Source organism: Xenopus laevis, chromosome 1L, assembly GCF_017654675.1.
Source record: "Xenopus laevis strain J_2021 chromosome 1L, Xenopus_laevis_v10.1, whole genome shotgun sequence".
NCBI classification, from domain to species: domain Eukaryota; kingdom Metazoa; phylum Chordata; class Amphibia; order Anura; family Pipidae; genus Xenopus; species Xenopus laevis.
Window position 1 is genome coordinate 118,424,477 of NC_054371.1, and position 21,889 is coordinate 118,446,365.

A 21,889-nucleotide genomic window follows, 5' to 3' on the forward strand; every position below is an offset into this window, starting at 1 on the left:
TAATCGCAGAAACTGTCCCCTAGGTATACCATCATTGAAATGTCGTGGATGACAGGAGTCTGCCCTCAATAGGGAGTTCCCTGCAGAGGGCTTTACATAAACCGTTGTCAGAATCCCACCATTTTCCTCACTGATCAAGAGATCTAGAAAGGCAATCTCCTTCTTATTGTAATTGTAGGTGAATTGTAAATTTAAAGTTTCATCATTAAAGCTATTGATGAACTCCCCAAAAAGGGCTCCGCCTTCTGCCCAAACAAACAGGAGGTCGTCAATATAACGACGATAAGTGACAACATGCTGGAGGAGTTGCTAGATCTGTTACTCCAGCCTCTGGTGAGACGGCTGCATTCCTATCTTAAGGATACGAAAGATGTACTTACACTATTGGAAAATTTGGAATGGGATCATTCCTATGGCTGGGGCACAGCGGATGTTACGTCCCTATACTCCAGCATCCCCCATGAAAAAGGTATGTTAGCAATAGAATACCATCTTAACAGATACAGCAGCTACTCGGAGGATATTAAACATTTTATCCTGGAGGCCTTATGGTACCTTCTCACACATAATTTTTTCATGTTTGGGGGTGTGTTTTACCTCCAGAGGCGTGGGACGGCCATGGGGGCACGCTTCGCACCAACCTATGCTAATTTATACATGGGTTGGTGGGAGGAGACCCACGTCCTTGGAGGGGACCACCCACTCCTCCAGCATGTTGTCACTTATCGTCGTTATATTGACGACCTCCTGTTTGTTTGGGCAGAAGGCGGAGCCCTTTTTGGGGAGTTCATCAATAGCTTTAATGATGAAACTTTAAATTTACAATTCACCTACAATTACAATAAGAAGGAGATTGCCTTTCTAGATCTCTTGATCAGTGAGGAAAATGGTGGGATTCTGACAACGGTTTATGTAAAGCCCTCTGCAGGGAACTCCCTATTGAGGGCAGACTCCTGTCATCCACGACATTTCAATGATGGTATACCTAGGGGACAGTTTCTGCGATTACGCAGAAACTGTAGTACAGTGGATAAGTACATTGAGGAGTCTTGCCTACTAAGGGATAAGTTTCTATGCAAAGGATATAAATTTGAAAGCCTACAGAAGGCTTTCCTTTTTGCATTGGAACTTGATAGGAAGAATCTAATTAAAAGTAAGGATGGAACAAATCAATGGGGGACAGAAGATCAGTTTGGAAAAGATGGAAAAATTGTGAGAAAAGATATACAGAAAAAGAAAGATGAAAGGGAGAGAAAAATAGTAATGAGTACAAGATACAGTATGCAATTCAATAGGATCAAACATATATTAAATAGACATCTACCCATATTATATGGGGACCCAACATTTAAGCAACTTTTAGAGCCAGGTATCCAGGTAGTGGCAAGGAGGGCTCCTACACTAGGTATGAAATTAGCACCTAGCTTGTACAATACAGAAACTAGATCTAATACATGGCTGGATAGTGTTGGAATGTACAGATGTGGAGCAAAGAGATGTGTCACTTGTGAGGTGGTTCAGGTATCCGAATCTTTCATTTGTAATGTAACGAAAGAAACATATCGAATTAGGAGTTATATCAACTGTAATACCAAATCAGTAGTATACCTAATAACTTGTCTAAAATGCTACAAACAGTATGTAGGCTGCACGATTAGAAGTCTAAAGAACAGGATACGTGAGCACATCAATGATATTAAATCAGAAAAAGCAAATACTCCCGTGGCAAGACATTTTAGGGAGTGCAATGGTGGAAATATTAAATGGATGTCAGTGCAGGGAATAGAAAGAGTGAATTTGGGCCCTAGAGGTGGTGATTTACAAGCCAAAGTTTTAAAAACGGAAATTAAATGGATTTTTCAATTACACACCAGACAACCTGAAGGGCTAAATTCAGTCTTTGACATCAGTTGTTACTTTTAATGTTAATTACTTGTCTTATATAGTAACACTGTGTATGTCTAGTGATATTATATTTATACATTGTTGCATGATCGCTTTGTGAACAAGTAAAGATAAAATGGTTATAAGACTTTTTACCTATACGTCTCCAAATAGCAGTTATTATATCAAATTACATTTCTTAATTATGGATTCGAATGTCACATTAATGAAGTACTGTAATTATCTAAGATATGAAATATATATTATATGGTCTATGTTTATATATTATATCAATCAAAGAACTTATTTATAGGATTATCCCTATTTCCAATATTTGTCTTATATACAACTAACGCGACTTTTTAGTGAGTAAAAGAAAGAATGTTTTAATTTCTTAATTAATGTTCAGGTGTGTGGGGGGGATTTAAACTTGGTGTAATGTGACAGGAAATGAGGTCTCTGAGGAAGTGCTTTGTCACGAAACGCGTCAGACCTCAGACGCCATAGTTATTTGATTGTATGTCTTAAATAAAGTATTTACCTTTTAAACAATCTGGAGACGAGCGATCTGTGTTCATACCCAGGAGTGCACGGCCTGCACATCGATTGTTGGACTTTTGGCGTTCCTTCCTAGTGACGGACTCGGGGCTGGCTGCACCCGGGTCACCTATCGTGCAGGGTAAGATTCCAAAGATTTACTTACAACATTTGTTTAGCGGACGGGAAGAGCCCGGTGTTAAGATTGAAGAGTAGGGTCCGGGGCAGGTGCACCCGGACCAACTGTTGTTCACGGTGAGCGGGGCTAAGTCTGCATTAAGCTTTTCAGTATTGAATCGATACCCGCACCTTGTCGTGTTTATGATTATTAAGCACACACTCAGAGCCGGATTTGTCTATTTTTGTATAATCATGAATTGAATCTGGCCCTAGGTTCGAAAATGTTATTAAATGCTAATAAACACACAAAACTTGCAGCTAGTCCTGCGTGAGTGAGCATTACATATTTTTAAAAATTATTTTACCTCTCCATTCCATTTTTTACCTTGACATTGCTTTAATATGTGCTGCAAGAAGAATCTATTCAGAAAACTGTATGACTTTAGGTTTATTGCTGGGTTCCTGGATATAAACAAATGAAAAATGTCATCCTCACAGACATACATGAGTTATAATTCATGAGTTATAATTCATGGATAATAGGAAGACCATGACAGAAATTTCAGGAAATTTGAAATCTGGTTCTCCCTCAGAAAATCATGAATATCAAATTTCTTTTTGCCACTGGCTGTCAAAACTTTTTCAGTTCAGACCTTTGGTCAGGGCCCCCCTTGGTCAGGTCTCACCTTAGCTCATAAAAAAAAATATAAATATAAGAAAACATTGGTGTATAATTCATTCAGTCATTGCTAGGACAGCAAATATATCTACCGCAACATTCATCATAAGAGTATCTAGGAAATCAAATGACCATTCTCTACTATGATTGCTCTGACTGCTCTGGTTTGTTAACCACTACTCTATATGCTAGAACAGGTGTGCCCAAAAAGTAGACCGGGATCTACCAGTAGACCTTTAGCTGGTGATTAGTGGATCTCAAAACACTGTCAACTAAATGACCAGCCTGTTTCAGTTTTTTGATTCAGATATTTATTACGTTTTATTTATTAAGGTTAGATAATAAATAGTTCTTTGTTAAATATAGCAATATACATTTGCTCATAAATCAAGATAATATTTAAGTAATATTTTCAATAGAACAGAATGCCAACTATACTTTTATGGATGTAGATCATAATGGGCAACATCACAAAAAGTAGACATTAGTAAAGTATGGGCACTCCTGTGCTAGAACCATGTTTGCTCCACTGCTATCTAGAGAAGCTTGTTACAGAGAGAAAAGAATTAATTAAAAAAAGATTAACTAAATTCTACATTTTAAAATTCAGAAAAAAAATTGGACTAATGTAAGGGATACTACTGATAATCAATTATATTTTGCAAATGTTTCATACAATATAGAAAGAGCATCTATTTAAAATTTGTAAGACCTGGTACCTATTTAAGTTATGTAAAATTGCCATTATTGTACTTATAGGAATAGGCAGATTCTCACTCACCTTTTATTTTCCTGTTAGGAGGATGTTGGTTAATAATGGCTTAATGTTTTCAGGTTTATCAAAACATGTCACAAAGTGCAAAGGTCATAACTTGATCTATTAAATTAGAGCAAAATACACATTGCAGCCTTCTGTGTCACTAAGAGGGCATGCAGAAAGGGCACTGGTTTTTTAAGGTATTTTGATATAAAAAGTCCATCATATATTTGAGCCAGAAATTGGTTTATTAACAAGATTTTACATGCCTCCAAATGAAACATCAGTATAGCGAGACATTCAGGGATGACTACAGCAGAAGACTTGATATAGTTCAATGGTAGCTTTAATGTGGGGTGCTTTTGTTTTTTTTGTTTTTTGCAGGAAGAAATTGACTTGAAAATATATCAAGAGAATTTGTTGAAGCACGCTTTTAAAAAATGTTATATAATTGTATGTTGTTTCCAACTACATTATAAGCTTGTTTTGTCTAGAGTCAGCTTGTATTTATTGGAAAGTTTAAAACTTTTGGCTCAGCAAAACATCACAGTGATGATAAAAAAAATAAATTGCTGAAGCCAATGCAGCAAAACAGTGATGAATTAATATGTAAATCATAATGCTGATGTGCAGTTGTTTACATTACATTTTGTAAAGCTTCTGCTCATGTTTTCATTGCAGTCTGCCTGGTGCCTGCTGACATTTAACCATTGCCCAAATAATCCCCTATCTGATTTATTGTGCTCAGAGAAGTTTATATCATTTCTAATAACTTGAATACAAAGCTTTACTGAATTAGCAGTAACTCAGACACTCTCCTATAACTATGTAAATAGTAACAAATAGCTGCTTTTGGTAAATAATATACAATATCTGTTGCCCATTGACTCTACCATCTATTTGTCCTTTACAAACAAAACAATATTACATTACAGTTTGTTACATTTTATTTGTTTTAAATGTTCACTTCAAAAACTTAGAGCAAACTTTATTGATGCATCTGGTACATACAAGGAACATACAAGTAAAGCAACTAATTATTCCCTTAAGTGGCAAAAAGGTTATGTGTGTCTAGATGTTCATTATACTTGCAAGTCCTTCTAGCAAACTGATTGATGACAGACTCTTCACACAAGTGCACAAAACGTGTTACATGACTGGTGTCACTATCTAAATCTGCCCCATAAACAGAAATATCCACTCATTTAGTCAGGTCACAAAGTGATTGGATCTGGGCCTGATTTTGCCAACCAGGCAGTGGGGCAAATCGTCTTGTTCCAGCAGTTTGGCTCGGAGGCCATCAACCAGATCATATAGCTCTGGAGCAACCTCGCAGGAGATAACTGCATCAATGGTTAGATGTGTCATTGCCGACCCAATTGGACAATCTTCCCAATCAATATCTGACCAAGCCTTAGGGAAGGTCAATGTTTGAAACCTGTACATTAGCCAATAAGCTACCATCTTGGGGGGGGGGGCTACTAAATTTGCAAGCCCATCCTATTATAGGGTAGCATTATGGCTTGCAAGTCGATAAAAATGTAAATATTGTTGACGATTTACAGACAGACAGACATGAGTTACCATGGAGGTATAGTTACAATTACTGTCTGATCATGATCAATGGTGCTCATTGGGTAAGCAACTTATTGAATGCAGCTTTGTTAACTTACTCGGAAGGTGAACTAAGTGAGAGCATGTATATTAATTAGTATGAATATGTTGAATATGTAAATGAATATGTTTATAATGCATTTATTGAAAACTGAATTGTAATATTATCTCCAGATTTTAGGATGAGAAATTAATTTATACTCATTAGAATAGAACTTCTTTGTAATGTAAGAATAATACCTGACTTTTAATAGAACCTTTCCTGAGAGACATGTTTTTTTTTAATAAAGTGATGGTGGGAAACTTAGTAAGGTAAAACTTGGCAGGGTGGACTCTGCATTTGTAATAAGACCCACTGGCATGAAATGTTAAGTCACGCATGCTCTGGATAACTTCTACATATCTGAAATACATTTCACAAGGCATGTGCAGTACTTCAACTGCAGGTGTTAAAATGCCAGCCACGTCTATGTAAATAAGCAAAGACAGCTGTAACCTCCAAATAACAGCAAGCAACACTTGGATATGCCGGTAAAGGTATCGGGTTTTACTTCATGGTTGTTAATGAAGTGGCTTACAATCCCTTGGGTGCTAAAAAAAAAATATCTTAGTGCTAGGCTGTAATGCAACAAACTTAACACTGTCTGGCATCCAGTTTTTTAACCATATGATCAGGAGAGTCTAGAATGCAAAATTGATTTTGTGTTTATATTTCATGCTTTTACCACTATGTTCTGGGCTAGGTCTTCGTAAACAGTTTTCATTAAAGGAGAGCAGTAAAATAAATAATACATTTGGATTCTTCACACAGGTGATAAGGTCACAACAGTTTCACTGGGGACAGATTTATTAAGGTTCAAATAGTAAATTCAAATTCACATTTTCAATTTTTTTTTTGGTGTCAAAATTCACACATTCAAATTTTAATCCCCCTACAGTTAGGTCCATAAATATTTGAACAGAGACAACTTTTTTTCTAATTTTGGTTCTGTACATAAATGTACCACAATGAATTTAAATGAAACAACTCATGTAGTTGAACTGCAGACTTTTAGCTTTAATTCAGTGGGTTGAACAAAAAGTTTGCATAGGAACTAAGACTTTTTTTTAAAACAATCACTTCATTTCAGGGGCTCAAAAGTAATTGGACAAATTAAAAAACTGAAAATCAAATGTTTATTTCTAACCCTTTGCTGGCAATGACAGCTTGAAGTCTTGAACTCATGAACATCACCAGATTCTGGGTTTCCTCCTGCTTTGCCAGGCCTTTACTGCTTTCAGTTTCTGTTTGTTTGTGGGCCTTTCTTACCAAAGTTTAGTATTCAACAAGTGAAACGCATGCTCAATTGGGTTCAGATCAGGTGACTGACTTGGCCATTCAAAAATATTGCACTTCTTTGCTTTAACTCCTGGGTTGCTTTGGCTGTATGTTTCGTGGCATTGTCCATCTGTATTATGAAACGCCTCCCAAAAAATTTGACTGCATTTAGGATTTGAGCAGACAGCATGTCTCTGAACACCTCAGAATTCATTCGGCTGCTTCTGTCCTGTGTCACATCATCAATAAACACTAGTGTCCCAGTGCCACTGGCAGCTATGCACACCCAAGCCATCACACTGCCTCCGCCATGTTTTATAGATGATGTGGTATGCTTTGGATCATGAGCTGTTCCATGCCTTCTCCATACTTTTTTCTTGCCATCATTCTGGTAGAGGTTGATCTTGGTTTTATCTGTCCAAAGAATGTTTTTCCAGAACTGTGCTGGCTTTTTTAGATGTTTTTTTAGCAAGTCCAATCTAGCCTTCTTGAGGCTCATGAGTGGCTTGCACCTTGCAGTGCACCCTCTGTATTTACTTTCATGCAGCCTTCTTTTTATGGTATACTTGGATACCGATAAGCCTACCTCCTGGTGAGTGTTGTTCACTGTTGTGAAGGGGTTTCTCTTCACCATGGAAATGATCATCCACCACTGTTACCTTCACTGGAAGTCTAGGTCTTTTTGGGTTGCTGAGTTCACCAGTGCTTTCTTTCTTTCTCAAGATGTACCAAACTGTAGATTTTGCCACTCCTAATATTGTAACAATTTCTCGGATGGGTTTTTTCTGTTTTTGCAGCTTAAGGGTAAGGGCACACGGGCAGATTCCATAAGCCACATAAAGATGACAAGTCAATGAATTGTTACCCAGTCTCAGAGTGGGCTTAACAAGGTACAATACTTTGTCTGAGTTGTTTCAACTTTACACTTTTACAATTTATTATCCAGAATGTTTGAGACCTAGGGTTATTTCAAAAGAGTCTTTTGTTAATTTGAATCAACAAACCAAACATGTTCATGAAGCACAGGTATGGGATCCATTGGGACCTAGGGATATTCAGATAAGGGATATTTCCGTAATTTGGATTACCATACCTTAAATCTACTAAAAAAAATCATTTAAGCATTAAAGAAACCTAAATAGGATTGTTTTGATACCAATATGGTTTAGTGCTATCTTAGCATATGCTTAGATTAGTTATTGCATTATCCATTCTAAAATATGTGTTGCAACACTATTTTGGAATTATTTGGTGAGAAATTTCCTTCAAAATTGTTTTAATGTTATTGCTTTGTTATCATCCCATAAAAACAGATTTTCTTTAGTATTAACCAGTACACCCAGATTGTTTTAATCAATGTTGAAAAGCAAATGATTCACCATGAGTGCGTAGACAAAGTGAATGGCTTTCACAAGCCAATGATTTGATTCCCAAACACTACCCTTGCTGAATGACAAGAAAAAAATATGTAACACAAATTAGTATGGCAATTATCACCACCCTTTTCTTTTTATGGTGTCCAGACATACACAGAAAATGGATTATAGCAAAACTAAGATTAGTGATATGGATTGTTGTCAAGCAGAATGACGTGCTGCAAAATCGCTGGAAAAAATGCTGTAAAATAATCCAAAAACTTGTTGGCGCTATCTAAATAAAAGATGATAATAATGAATATAGACACAGTAGAGTGCTTTATTTAAGATGCATCAGCATCCCATTCATACCCCATGAGTGAATAACACTAAGCTGAACTTTAATGCACATATATGGATACATTCAATTTCTTGTATTAAATTAGGAACTTAATGGTGGATCTGCATGGATTAAGGAGTCACATGCACAGATAATTCATCCTGCATTAGATATGTTTTCTCAATTTACAATGCTAATCTGGTTGTCTTATTCGAAAGTAATATTTTTTTTCTTTTTTCAGGTCTATAAATATTCTAACAAGTGGGATGACATTTTAATTGTACAAGAATATTGTTTCCTGAATATGTTTAGGAAACTCATACAGGTTTACATTTGGTTCAGGTTTAGATTTGTATCACAGATTTGGCAGACTAAGAATCAGAGATTCAGCCAAATACCAAAGTGAATAGTAGAAGCAGTGCAACACTGCAAGAGACCCATATTTTCTATAAAGGTATGAAATTTAATAGCTACTATAGGTTGTTATGGTTTCTTGATATATAACTCAATTGCATTGCAATAAAATGAGGCTATGACTATAAGAGGCACATTTATCAAGGGTCGAATTTCGAATTCATGTGAGTTTTTTTAAAACTCCCATGAACTCGAAATTTGACCAATTAAAATGTATTATAAAAAAATTTTAAACTCATGGGAATGGGATTGTCCTGAAAACTCGAATCAAATTCAAATCAAATTCAATTCGAATTTTAGAAACTCGATTCGAGTTTTTTCTCCAAAAAATGTCAGGAAGGCTGCAAACAACTCTAAATTGATCCCTGGACTTCTCCCATTGACTTAAACAGCAATTCGGCAGGTTTTTGGTGGCAAATAGTCGAATTGAAGTTCTTAAAGGGCCAGAGTATGATAAATCTCGAAAATCGAATTAAATTTTTTTGAAAAACTCTAATCGAATTGAATAACTCCCTAGTCAAATTTGACAGTTTTGACCATAAAAAATAGAAAATGTGAATTTTCAATTCGACCCTTGATAAATCTGCACCTAAGGGTTTATCACTGTTCAAATTACACGTTTAAAATTCTAATTTAAAATTCTAGTTTATTTGCTATCAATATATGAAAAAGTTCACTGCATGTGTTCATTTTAGAAAGACCTTTGCAGGAAGCAACAACAATTACTACATTGTTAGTGCCCTTTTCATTTATTATTTGGAAGGCAAAATATTATAATGTTCCTCTTAGCTTGATTTGAAAAGAAATAAATGTATTATATTGGATGCTTTTGCCATTGCTCCATGAAAAATATTTGCAGAGTTTAACACCAGTCTTGCTGTGGAAACCTGCACACTGCCAATTAGTTTCTCCTTAGGCTTCAGTGACAGTGACCAAGAAAATATTTTGGGTTCCCATAGCGACATACAACGCTCAAGCAGTAGAGGATAAAAGATGGAAATATGTACTGAAACTACCCAACCACTAAAGCATAATTTGTGATTAAGTGTTTTTGCTCCCGTAGATACATACAGCGACAAAGAAAAGTGTTTAGCTGGATATTGAGTTTGCCTAAAAGCACTGAAGAGAGTTTTGGACAAATTATCGATACAGTCAGTGTTCTGAAGTATAGCAATTTCAGAACAAGAAATATATCTCTGTAACCTGTACTTATAAACTATACACTATAAATATATGAAATCTACAGGGCAGATTGATAGAGCTTGAAATGAGGGAATACGGAGAGTTAGGAAATCATTTAATAAACTGACAAGCAGATCAATGTATACATTTGTTACAATGTGCTAATGGATTTGAATATAATATACGTCACTGCCGCTCTTGCCAACTTTTTGCCAACAACAGAGATTCTACATCTTTTGCATTGAAAGGGTTAAAGCGCAGAGAAGGCTGACTTAAGAAGCCTTTAGTGTGCAATAAAAGATACACATAATTAAGCATGCATAGATCTGTTTATCACATACAAGTTGAGTCCATGTGCTTTTACAACAGCTATACAAAAGAAAGCAACGCAAGTTCCTCTTTAAACATAGGCCTTGCAGATAACCTACTAGGAATAAAATCCTACGGGCATTAATCAAAAGGTTTTGAAGTGTTATTCATTCTTTACAGGTACTAACTAGCTCTATTCAGTGTATCTGTATTTTTAATGGTCTGTGACACACTGAGAGATTCCTCATACTCTTTAATCAGTAAATTCCAGTTGTGTGACACTCCTTATAAATAAGGATCCGTGTCAAATACTGGGAATGGGTGTTTGCTTTATGACAATACCTGAAGAATGCATTCTTTGCCTCCTGTATGTTTTTTTATTTGCAGGCTCACAAAAGGGTTGACACAAGAATCTAATTAACATCCTTTGTGCTGTATACATTCTGAACAGATAGCTTTTTATAATTACATATGTTGCCACTAGCTTATATGTATGCTTCTCCTATACAAAAAAAATATTTAACTCGTCAGAGTAAGTATCAGAATAGAGTGAGACTTTCACATTCTTCCCCATCATCACATGGATAATCATCCCTAGATCAGGCACCTATTCCTGGAGTTTGAGGAGGAAATAAAACATTTTAATATTACTAGTGATGGTGAAAATACTGTTTTATTCATTGCCAGACCAAGATTATTTGACATCCAAGGCACAGGGTGCCCTTCTCTTCTCTCTCTCTCTCTGACCCCATCTGCTACAATCATAAGTCCCCCTTTGCCTCCCTTCCCACTTTTGCACCCATGTGAATCATCTACATGCTGATGGGCTCAAATGCAGTGCTATATAGGAAGAATTACTCCTGCACTAAACTATATAAGAATTTTCCTTGTATTTCCTTGATTTTGAGGCGTGTATTGTCTGCTACTGCAAGTCCTGGCCCTGGGGTTTTCATTATTTGTGGATAATATTGGACATTCCAAGAACATATATTTTTCGCTGTACTGTAGTCATCCTTTTTTCTTTTGCTTACATACAGAATATATCCAGTGGAAGCATATTTTCAAAATTGTTCTTAGTTTTTTTGTTTCTTAGATAGTGAAAAGCTGGTTAAAATTGTCACATGCCAGCAGAATGGGACATGGACCAATCATATTTGTGTATGTAGAAAAGAAAGGAAAACAATAAAAGAGAATCCCTCTTTGCTCATGTGCAAGCACCCTAATACTTTTACTACTCTACAGCTCAGCAGTTTCTACTCTAGTTCTATTTTCTGCAGTTCATTGTTTCTTCAGTCTTTACAACTGTGCAGGAGGGGAGGTTTTAATTAGAGGAAAATTCTTCATGGATGTGGAGGCGTGAAATTTAACCCAGAATTTCTATAAAGTGAGCAGGTTTATTTAACATGGAATTAAGAGGCTGGAAACATGAATTGCCCCTTTGTGGAAAGAACGTCAGTGCATTGCTATGCATACAATAGGAGAGTGTTTTCATTAGTGGCATTATAGAATGACATTGGTGACATAATACAGCCACACTTGTGATTAGATATTCTGACAACACATGGGGAAATGATTTAATAGTCTACCATTTATTTGCATTTTACCATTAACATAATTATGGTGTATATACAAAATAATGATGTTATTGGCATTAAGACTAAACATTAGTCTGAGTTTTAAATCTTGAGCCAAGCAAAGATATCAGACTCATAGCCCTTTTGTTAGTGATTGATACTACTGCTTGCTAGCATATGATGTATGGCACTATAGCTGCTAAAATCTGAAGTATGACGTCCCTGAAATGCAACATAAAATTTTGAAATGATGGGTGACCAGCTTTTTACATTGGAGTATAGTGGGGACTAAACAATCAAGGCACAAACTGCAACATTGTAATACTTTAGTATGGTCCTATCTCTAATTCTTATGTAATATGTCTCCACTAGTGTCCGTGCAATGGCACATGGGTTATTTCTGGCATAGTAAAGGCATATTTTTTATTTAGATCTATGCTGTGCTCTGTTGTTCATCATTCACATTAGTCGCTGCCCCAGTGGATCTTGCAGCCTAATGTCCCTATCACATATCAGAGCAGTTTCATGTAGAAAAAAATGTAAAGTGTCAAAAGTGTTCAGGAGAGCCTTTTCTGCATACTAAAGGCAGCCATACATGATTTGTTGTGTTTACTACTTTATATTAATCTGAATGGTTAGCTGCAGGTCGGAAGACTGGAACGGACGTAGGCATTAACAGAGCAAGATATTAAAAGAGAGCAGGATGCTAGACACAATTTCTGAAGAAAGAACACCAAAAAATTAAATCTGGAGTTTATGCAGCATGTGGAACATTCCATACTCTCTTGGTCCTTTTTTGGATGCAAGGCATGCCATCATAACAGCCTGCGAACACCAAAGCAGTAGGTCTGCCAGAGGCAAAGTGTTCACCATAAATCTCTATTAGAAAGCAGCAACACGTGGATACCATATGAGCATAGCAGTGCTCCAAATGCAGACCATATTTGCAATACTTTACTACCACTGAATAGATGACATTCAGAGTGATCTTATTATTAAGTATATATCACCCCTTGGTGGTCCTACTATGTGAAAAAGAAACCACTAGCAGCAAATGGCATTTTAAAATAAGAATAACACATATCAATTTTTTGCATCTGAAAAAATGTCCAACCCATTTTGAGGAAAGTGAGTCTAACGTAGGTAAATGGAGATGCGCGGGCTGATACAAAATACATGACTACAGCAATAAGAGTCTCAGCAGACAGCCTCTACCTCTACAAATGCTACAAACAAGTAACTTGAGAGCTTCTATGGGATTTCAATGCAGCTTGGAGCTCCACCTTTCTCTCTGCTTGGCATTCTCTACAAACTGGCAGATGCAGTTATTTTTAGGATTTCTTGGACATGCTTTGCTCCCCACCCACCTAACAGATCTTTCTGGACCACAATAAATAACTTTTGCACACAACAGAAGGGCTAAAATTAAAGTCATCTGTGTAAACACATGCATAGCACTCCCCAGACTCACAATCCCTTCTAAACTGTCCCTACAAGCTGAATTCAAGATGTTTCACTATTAAACGTTGTCATCTAGCCACAGCTCTTTTTTATTATATAATAAAATGATTTTTTTGATTTCATAATCACTCAGAGGAAACATTATTACGTGAAATCAAGTTCCTTGTCTTTACCATTACCTTTTTGCTTTAAATGATTTTTGAACAACGGTCACAAATGTAGTTAAAATCACTCATTGTTATAAAGTTGTGTAACAATAAAACATTTACATTAGGTTTAGGGTAGGTATGTCAATGTGTCCTCTAATTGCTCAGCTATCCACCTGTCCACCTGTCCCTAAATCAATTCTTAAAATGAATTATTTTCTGATTTGTTTCCATATTTCCTGCATTTTTTCATGCTATGCTAACTTCACTTCAACTTCCATTCTTGTCATTTCATGGTCTTCTTTTCTATCTATGTTACTTTTCTACATTTACTCTTTCCTTTCTCATCTTTTTTGCAACATTTTTTGGAAACTAATGTATGTCTTCCTCTCTTCCTCCTTCCTTTAATTTGTCTACCATTTTCCTCATTGTTTGCACTCTATCTCTTTTTTTACTCATAATTGCTAAATGTATCATCCACTACCACTATGGCTGCACTGTATATTCTTTTAGTGTTCAAAAATAAGTTCATAACACCAGATCCAATACTAATGATAAGCTATGTGATTTATAGATAACAACAATTCCACCATTATTATGAGGTTCAAGAAGCAATCAGGATCATGAAATTCAATCTGACAATTTCCATTTTCTACAGGGATTTGAGGCTGCTAGAGTGTCTAGCAATGAACAGATTCTATGTGATAGAGGTCAAAACCTGTTTGGAAAACATTTATGACATATTCCTATTTTGAATGGGTGTCAATTAAAATAACTGAAACTGATATCTGTTATATATGAGTTCTAGCTAAGCTACTTTTAATACTTAGCATCTTGAAACATACTGTAATCAGTATTTTGCATATGAAAAGGTACAAGTGAACTTACTTGAACAATAGCTAGTATCTCTAGAGACAAACATTAGAAAGACAGCAAAGCAGTGACCCACCATACACCAACATACTAGGGCCTTTACTCTTGACTACCCATACACTTTACCTGATGTTACAGTTTAGAATGTAATATTTCAGGCTAGTATTGTTGCATAAAGAATAGTTAAATGTGGCAAAACATAAAACCCGTGTAGATTACAACTTTCTGTGTAAAAAAAAAATCAGCTTGCTACCAAAAAACCCAAGAAACAACAAAGCAATCTTACAAACCCTTCAGAAGCCTCTTACCAGGGGTTGCTATTACTGTATGCCTTCAATGTCTACTTGTGCTTTTTAAAGCTCTTCTGTCAACATCTTCAGTCTGGCAAGGTTAAATAAATATTCAGTCTTCCACTATACTAGATGATCTGATACCAGCTACTATTGAGTATGCAAATCTTTGTGGAATCCCCAAGTAAAATATGCAATCTCACTGTATATGCTTACATGATTCACTAATAACAACCTGGTTACTAGCAAGGAGTGTGTAGTAATTGGTCTGTGCTTTGATGAGACCATAAGAGGAGCAAAGTTCCTGTACCTTCTCCCTCTCTTACTAAGATAGTGGATACTTAGCCCAGAGAATCATGCTCACACTTCATTAAGATGTTGGTGCAGTTCTATTGCACAGGTGACTTGAGTGTTCTTGGATGGAACTTATTTTTGTATGCCCAGTGACCATTACACTGTATTAAAACCCTTTTCAGTTTCTTACAATTTGTCTGTGAATGGTTGTGAGTAGGATTTCTATTGCTGAACACTGACAGGACAGATTCATATTGATAACTCTGGATACAAGTCCTACAATTAGCAGGTTCCTGTGCAATGCATAAACATTCAGGTGTTTCATAGGATGCAAACAAACACAGCAAGCTAGTGATGCTTTCTGGCAAGGCATGCTGGGGCATTGCTGGATTACAAAAATATGAGCAATATCTGTCCATATAAAATTAAGATATTTACTTGATGTAGCATTTACACAACCCACGCTATGAATAGGAATCCAAGCAATGATGATGTTTATTAAGTTTACATTAACATCTGATGGTTACAAACAGTCCTGATTTAGGTTATTTTAAGGTAGACATTCTGCTTAGTGTCAGCTGTCCACCTGAGAACAGAGTGTTTTAACAGATTAGTAGCTCCTAAGCTCTGATGGAAGATGATATTTAACGGCTATCGAGGTGCTGCAGACATGCTTGCTGTTCATTGCAACCTCAGACCCCAAAGTGTAATGCTAATATGCAACACCTAAATATAAAGTCCTAGGATTTATCGATACTAAAAATAAAAACAATATAAATCTTTTGCACTTCTAGTCACCCATCACATATAAACCAGTATAAATATGCACTTACAGTATATGAAACATAGCACTATAAAACAGTACTAATGTCTCCATAAATGCTCTTTAGTGTTATTCTTAAAGAGCATGCAGCATTGGATTATAGGGATGTAGTGCAACAGGAATCCTTACCTCGAATATATTACCTATTTTAAGGTTAAGTACCTTGAAGTGTTTTATGGGGTTAGAGTGTAACCCACAAGGGGCATTTTATGCCAAAATAGTGTTACAGTCTAGGGATAACTCTGATTAACCTCTTAACCTCAAAAATCTAAGTATATACACGTCAACAAAATTAAAATTATCTTGAAATCTTTCCAATCATCTGACTTACAAACTGTTTCATACTACAGTGTCTAAACATTCAACACAAATGCAAATCTAATTAGCTTTTAAACTATCCCCCTTTCAATCACCGTATTTAGTGTCCAGCCCCATAGTTTTGAGTTGAAACCTCTGCACTGTGCCTGCTATGGTCAAACTATAGTAACAGATTAGAAAAACAAATCCTAATGTATCAGATAAAATTTGACAGAAATAACCAAGTTCTATATTTTACTCACTGGAAACAGCACTTAAAGGAATTGTTCAGTGTAAAAATAAAAACTGGGTAAATAGATAGGCTGTGCAATATAAAAAATGTTTCTAATATAGTTAGTTAGCCAAAAATGTAATGTATAAAGGCTGGAGTGATTTCATGTATAACAAGTCAGTCAGATCACTACTTCCTGCTTTTCAGCTCTCTTGGTTTACACTGACTGGTTGCCCTGGCTACCAGACCGTAACCAATCAGAGACTTAAGGGGGGGCCACATGGGTCATTTCTGTTGCTTTTGAATCTGAGCTGAATGCTGAGGGTCAATTACAAACTCACTGAACAGAAATGTCCCATGTGGCCCCCCTTCAAGTCGCTGACTAACTCAGAGTTATAGAGCTGAAAAGCAGGAAGTTGGATTCTGGTTGTTTTATTAGACATCCAGTCACTCCAGCCTTTATACATTACACTTTTGGCTAACTAACTATATTAGAAACATTTTTTATTTTGCACAGCCTATCTATTTACACAGTTTTTATTTTCACACTGAACTATTCCTTTAAAGGGGTTGTTCAGTTCAGTTGTTTTCAGAGTGTTCTCGAGAAATAAAGATTTTTTCCATTTGAACTTTTTTACCATTTTTCCAAAATCTAACTTTAAAGTTTAATGTTCCTGTCTGGCAGTTTAGTAATTCAGGTGCAGAATCTAAACAGTTATCATTTTGCAACAATTGCTGATACATTTTTCAGCAGGCTCTCTGGAGTATTAGCAACTATTGTATCAATTCTAACAGCTGCCTTTAATGAAACGCAGAGTTTCTGCTCAGCAGGGACATATATAAGAAATGTATCAACATAGGGAGTTATTTATCAAAGATCGAATGTACTCACGACTCGAATGGGAAATTATTTATGAACTCGACCGTCTAATATTTGATTGAATAGTCCCGACCTGAAAATTCTAATCGAATTTCCTCCGAAAAGAAACTTGATTGTCAGGAAGGCAATTAATATATTCAAATGGTTCGACGGGCCTCTGCCATTTACTTCTAATTGAACTCGGAAGGTTTTATGTGGCGAAGATTCGAATTTGTTAGTTTTGACACAAAAACTAACATTTGAATTTACCATTCGAACTTTAATAAATCTGCCTCTAAATGTATCAATTTAGAACAGTTACAGAATCGATGACCCCCCTTGCCAGAGCTGTTTAGAGAGCTATAAGAAGGTGAAAAAAGGAAACTTTACACTTCAAAATTAGAAAAACCTTCAACATAGAAAATAGAAAGTAATCGGAAAAACTCTTTAATTCTGGTGAACTATCTAAAACCAACTGAACTGAAACAAGTGTTGGAAGGTGAACAACCCCTTTAATATTGTGATTTCACCTCCCCTGGTATTTGTAGGATAGTAGGTAGAAAATATTGAGCCTAACTTCCTTCATGTACTTAACGATATCTATATCTATAAATATGAGACATTGTTGGTGCACATGATGTCACTCAAAATCTATCAAGTCTTTAAAAAGCCTGAACTCTATAAAAATCCCTTGGTGTATCACCTCCTTTTAGGCTCCTACTCCTGTGCCTTTATATGAAAATACCTGCTGCATAATCAAAAGTTGCTTCCATTAGACAACTAAATGCACTTGAATAGCAATATAAAAAAACACTTAACTGTATGAAAAATATGCATTCAACTAATGCCTTACTAGACTTTTAGACTTTTTAAACTGCATCTAGCATTGGTTGGGTAGATAACATAATCAGTAATGATGCAAAATACCCCATGATTTCTCGTTACAAAATATATGAAATAGTGGTTTGCAAAGAAATCCCACCCTATTAAATCACAAGGATCATGACTTATTAAACCAACACTGACAGTAATTAAACATACTCAAATCATAAAATAATGAGCAGGCAATTACTAAAGCAGAAACAAATCATGTGCTCATCTCACATGACATGACCCCTTCCGACACACATGAAAGGAATTGTAATAGAAGATTAGAAAATGCATCATACATAATATTCCTGAAACATGTGTTTAGGAATGTAACAGTTGCAAAGACTTCCAAGTCTAATAACCGACGGCAGCCATTCAACAGATAGCATTTACCACTCTGGTACTTGAAAGGAATTGTGATAAGTTGCTTTGAGTTACTAGACCTGCGGCAAACGGTACCCCTGTTATTTGTCTCATTTGTTATCATTTTCAAAAAACTTTTGTAGATACACCCCCGAAAATACGGGACTGTTTTTGTAGGAAACACAGAAAATTGGTATCTATCTAAAGACCACAGGACACATGTAGTAGCTCAAAAGAGCAAAAGGCATGAGCTACCCAACTAAAGACAATCTGAATATGGTTCTGTCATAGCAGTGTTCCATTCTTATGGAAGCAACTTATATCATTTCATGAAGTAAAGATGCACGTGCAAAAAATTATTTTCTTAGGCCATGAATGTTGGTGCACAAATGTCTGCTGATGCTTGTTATGGGCCTGCTTTGCAAGAAACAAGTAATAGTGTTGTAAACAATGGCTCTTTCTGTCAGCATTTTATGACGTATCATCTTTCTACAAGACTGTAATTGTTTTTTCCTTTTTTCCTCTTTGTTTGCAGAAATTTGGCTGTACATTATTAATGTTGAGTTTGACACTTAACTGAAAGCATCGTGTGCAGTTTCAACCTAGTCCCTCATCTGAATAAATGACATTAACAAGGGTGTCGCTTCATAACTTTTCATTTTTTTCCATGAAAAGGTTCCGGCCTTTGTTTTTCTTATGTTGATACTGATGTTGTTTTTTTTCTAAACCAATAAGTAAAAATGTCAAGAATATTGCTGCTGTTATGGCTGCAGGCGGTGGAATGCATTTTTCGAGTTGAATATATTTATCACATATCCATAATTCCTGTTCTGTATTTTAGCTAAATTGACTTTGGTATAAAAAAAACAATCCCAGCATATTTACTAAACCAGGTGTCAAAGGAGGTAGAAGGTTACACAATAATTGTATACAGACAGAGCTAATAAATCACACACTATAGTGGTCGGAGAGTTAAAGGAGGACTGAAAAATTCTTCATGCCGCAGTGCTGTATGGGGATACAGTCAGAATGGCACCCAGCACAATGGGAATTTCAGCATCACTATTCTCTTGACCTTTTTAGTGTGCCTTGTCTAAAAGAAGTCCACTCGCGTAAGGGGCTTCTGAACCTAAGGACCTTCAGAAGCAGAAGGCCTTGCTCACAGCAAAGACAGGGATTTCAGTCAGGAAAAAGTTGCAATTCTTAACACTATCAATACTGGGCGGAACTGCTGTCACAATATCACCTGTGCAATCAGGCACTTGCATGTTTGGCTTTATACAGTAATACGGAAGTCTTATTAAAGTTAGAATTCTCTATATTTTATTTAAATCATGAAAACTATATTTAGCAGAGTTGCATCAAACTAATTCAAGTAGTGCAAGTAGCTGAGTGTCTACCCAGACACAAAGAAGAGCAGTATAGTCTGTCATATGCATGGTACTATATATATATATATATATATATATATATATATATATATATATATATATATATATATATATATATATATATATATATATATAAATGTATATATACAGCTCTGCTTCCCAAGAGATTCTGCAGCAGCTGCCATGCCCTCTGTACAGAGTAAGCAGACATGATATTTTGCCTTGCATGCCCTAGATATGTATGGATTATATGAATGGAACATGGAAATGGCAAGGGAGGTGTCTAGTGCAGCAGATGGGGTAGCGCTTCCTATGTGGAGATGCCCCAAGCAGCCCCTCGTAGAATGGACACCCGAGGCCACGTGCCCGCCTAGATATTATCACTTACCGCTATGGCTTGCAAACGCTCCCGGTGTAAGTCTACCTCCGCCATCCTAGACAGGGATAAGAGTCTGCTGCTGCCAGAGCGAAGCTTTAGGCTGTTCCAATGAACTGCTAATAGGAAAGGCGCTCTCCTGAATAGCGCGAGTACTATAGCGAGGCGTACAGCTCCTTCACTGGCAGATCGTGATAAGTAGTAGCAGCGTCCAATCCCCCCGCTGTGGCACTAGCAGCATATTACACTGCAGCTCCTGTTGCTGTCACACAAGCCATGTATGTGCAGCTCCGCGCTAGCCTGCCTCGCTCTTGCTTTTTTTTCCCCTCTCTCCTGTGTCTGGGCTGCTTTGCTCCGCCTATGTGGTGTCAAGTCTCTGTAGGACCTCGGCATCAGTAGCAGTGAAATCCAACAGATGCCGTAAGCGTGTCTTCCTGAGGCAAACCGTGATGGTTACTAAGCTAACTATGGTGACTAAGCTAAAGGCAGCAGTAGACAGACAGTACTTAGGCTTGGCTTCTTGTCTGCCACAAACGTGCTGACAGAAATGAAGCTCTGACTGACACATACAGTTAAAGCTATGCTGCCTCTGTTACCTCTGTGACACTAGCAGCATATTACACTATTATTATTACACCCCTATTGCTGTCACACTCACACCATAAGCCAGACTGCCTCTCTTCATAACTACAGAGGAAGCAGACCCTGAGGCCCAGGAGCCGGTATAAGCCCTAAATGATCAGCAATTTCAAGAAATATTGGTAAAAAATTGACAACCTCTAGTTATGTTGGGGGCCCTAAAATTAATTTGCTGTGGGGCCCAGTAAAATCTAGTTACACCACTGCCTCTCCTTTTATAGAATTATTATGTTATAGAATGAATGGTCAATTCTAAGCAACTTTTCAATTGGTTTTCATTATTTATTTGTTTATATTTGTCTTTTTTGACTCTTTCGAGCTTTCAAATTGGGTTCACTCACTCCATATAAAAAAAAATGTTTTGTAAGGCTACAAATGTATTGTTATTGCTACTTTTTATTAACTATCTTTCTATTCAGACCCTCTCCTAGTCATATCCCAATCTTTTATTCAAATCAATGCATGGTTGAGTCCATGCAAATGGAGTCATTTGCAAATTGACTCAAATAATCATTTTCTACATCATAACGGCTCATTCTAAGCAACTTTACAATTAGTCTTCATTTTTCTTTCTTATAGTTTTTGAATTACTTGCATTCTTATTCTGATTCTCTTCAGCTTTTAAATGGGGGTCACTGACCCCAGGGCCAGGCTGAGCACCCTAGGCAACCCGGTCGGCCCAGGCACCCCCCACCCCCTGCGTGTGTGATGAAGAAGAGATCGACGGAGGGGAGCAGAACACCACTGAGGGTAACAGAATGCGATGGAGGGGAGGAGAATGCGACGGAGGGGAGGAAGTAGAACATGATTGAGGGTAGGAGAGGGTGACAGGAGGGAGGGTAGAGCAATGGAGGGGTGGGTGACAGAGAGAAGGAAGGGGAGTAAGGGGTGC

At 36.7% G+C, this 21,889-nt stretch overlaps 1 protein-coding gene across 6 annotated transcripts in view; it reads right to left on the minus strand.

The window, feature by feature from the left end:
- palm2akap2.L (PALM2 and AKAP2 fusion L homeolog) overlaps positions 1-20,970 on the minus strand; it is a 155,506-nt gene extending 134,536 nt beyond the window's left edge. For 4 of the 6 annotated variants that reach the window (XM_041585289.1, XM_041585272.1, XM_041585240.1 and 1 more), the window contains exon 1: positions 20,371-20,970. In XM_041585289.1, the coding sequence (XP_041441223.1) occupies positions 20,371-20,415 (45 nt within the window). In that variant the 5' untranslated portion in view covers positions 20,416-20,970. The remainder of the gene's footprint in view (positions 1-20,370) is intronic. The other 2 variants (NM_001371546.1, NM_001371545.1) reach the window with 1 other exon arrangement.
- Positions 20,971-21,889: the final 919 nt, after the last annotated feature.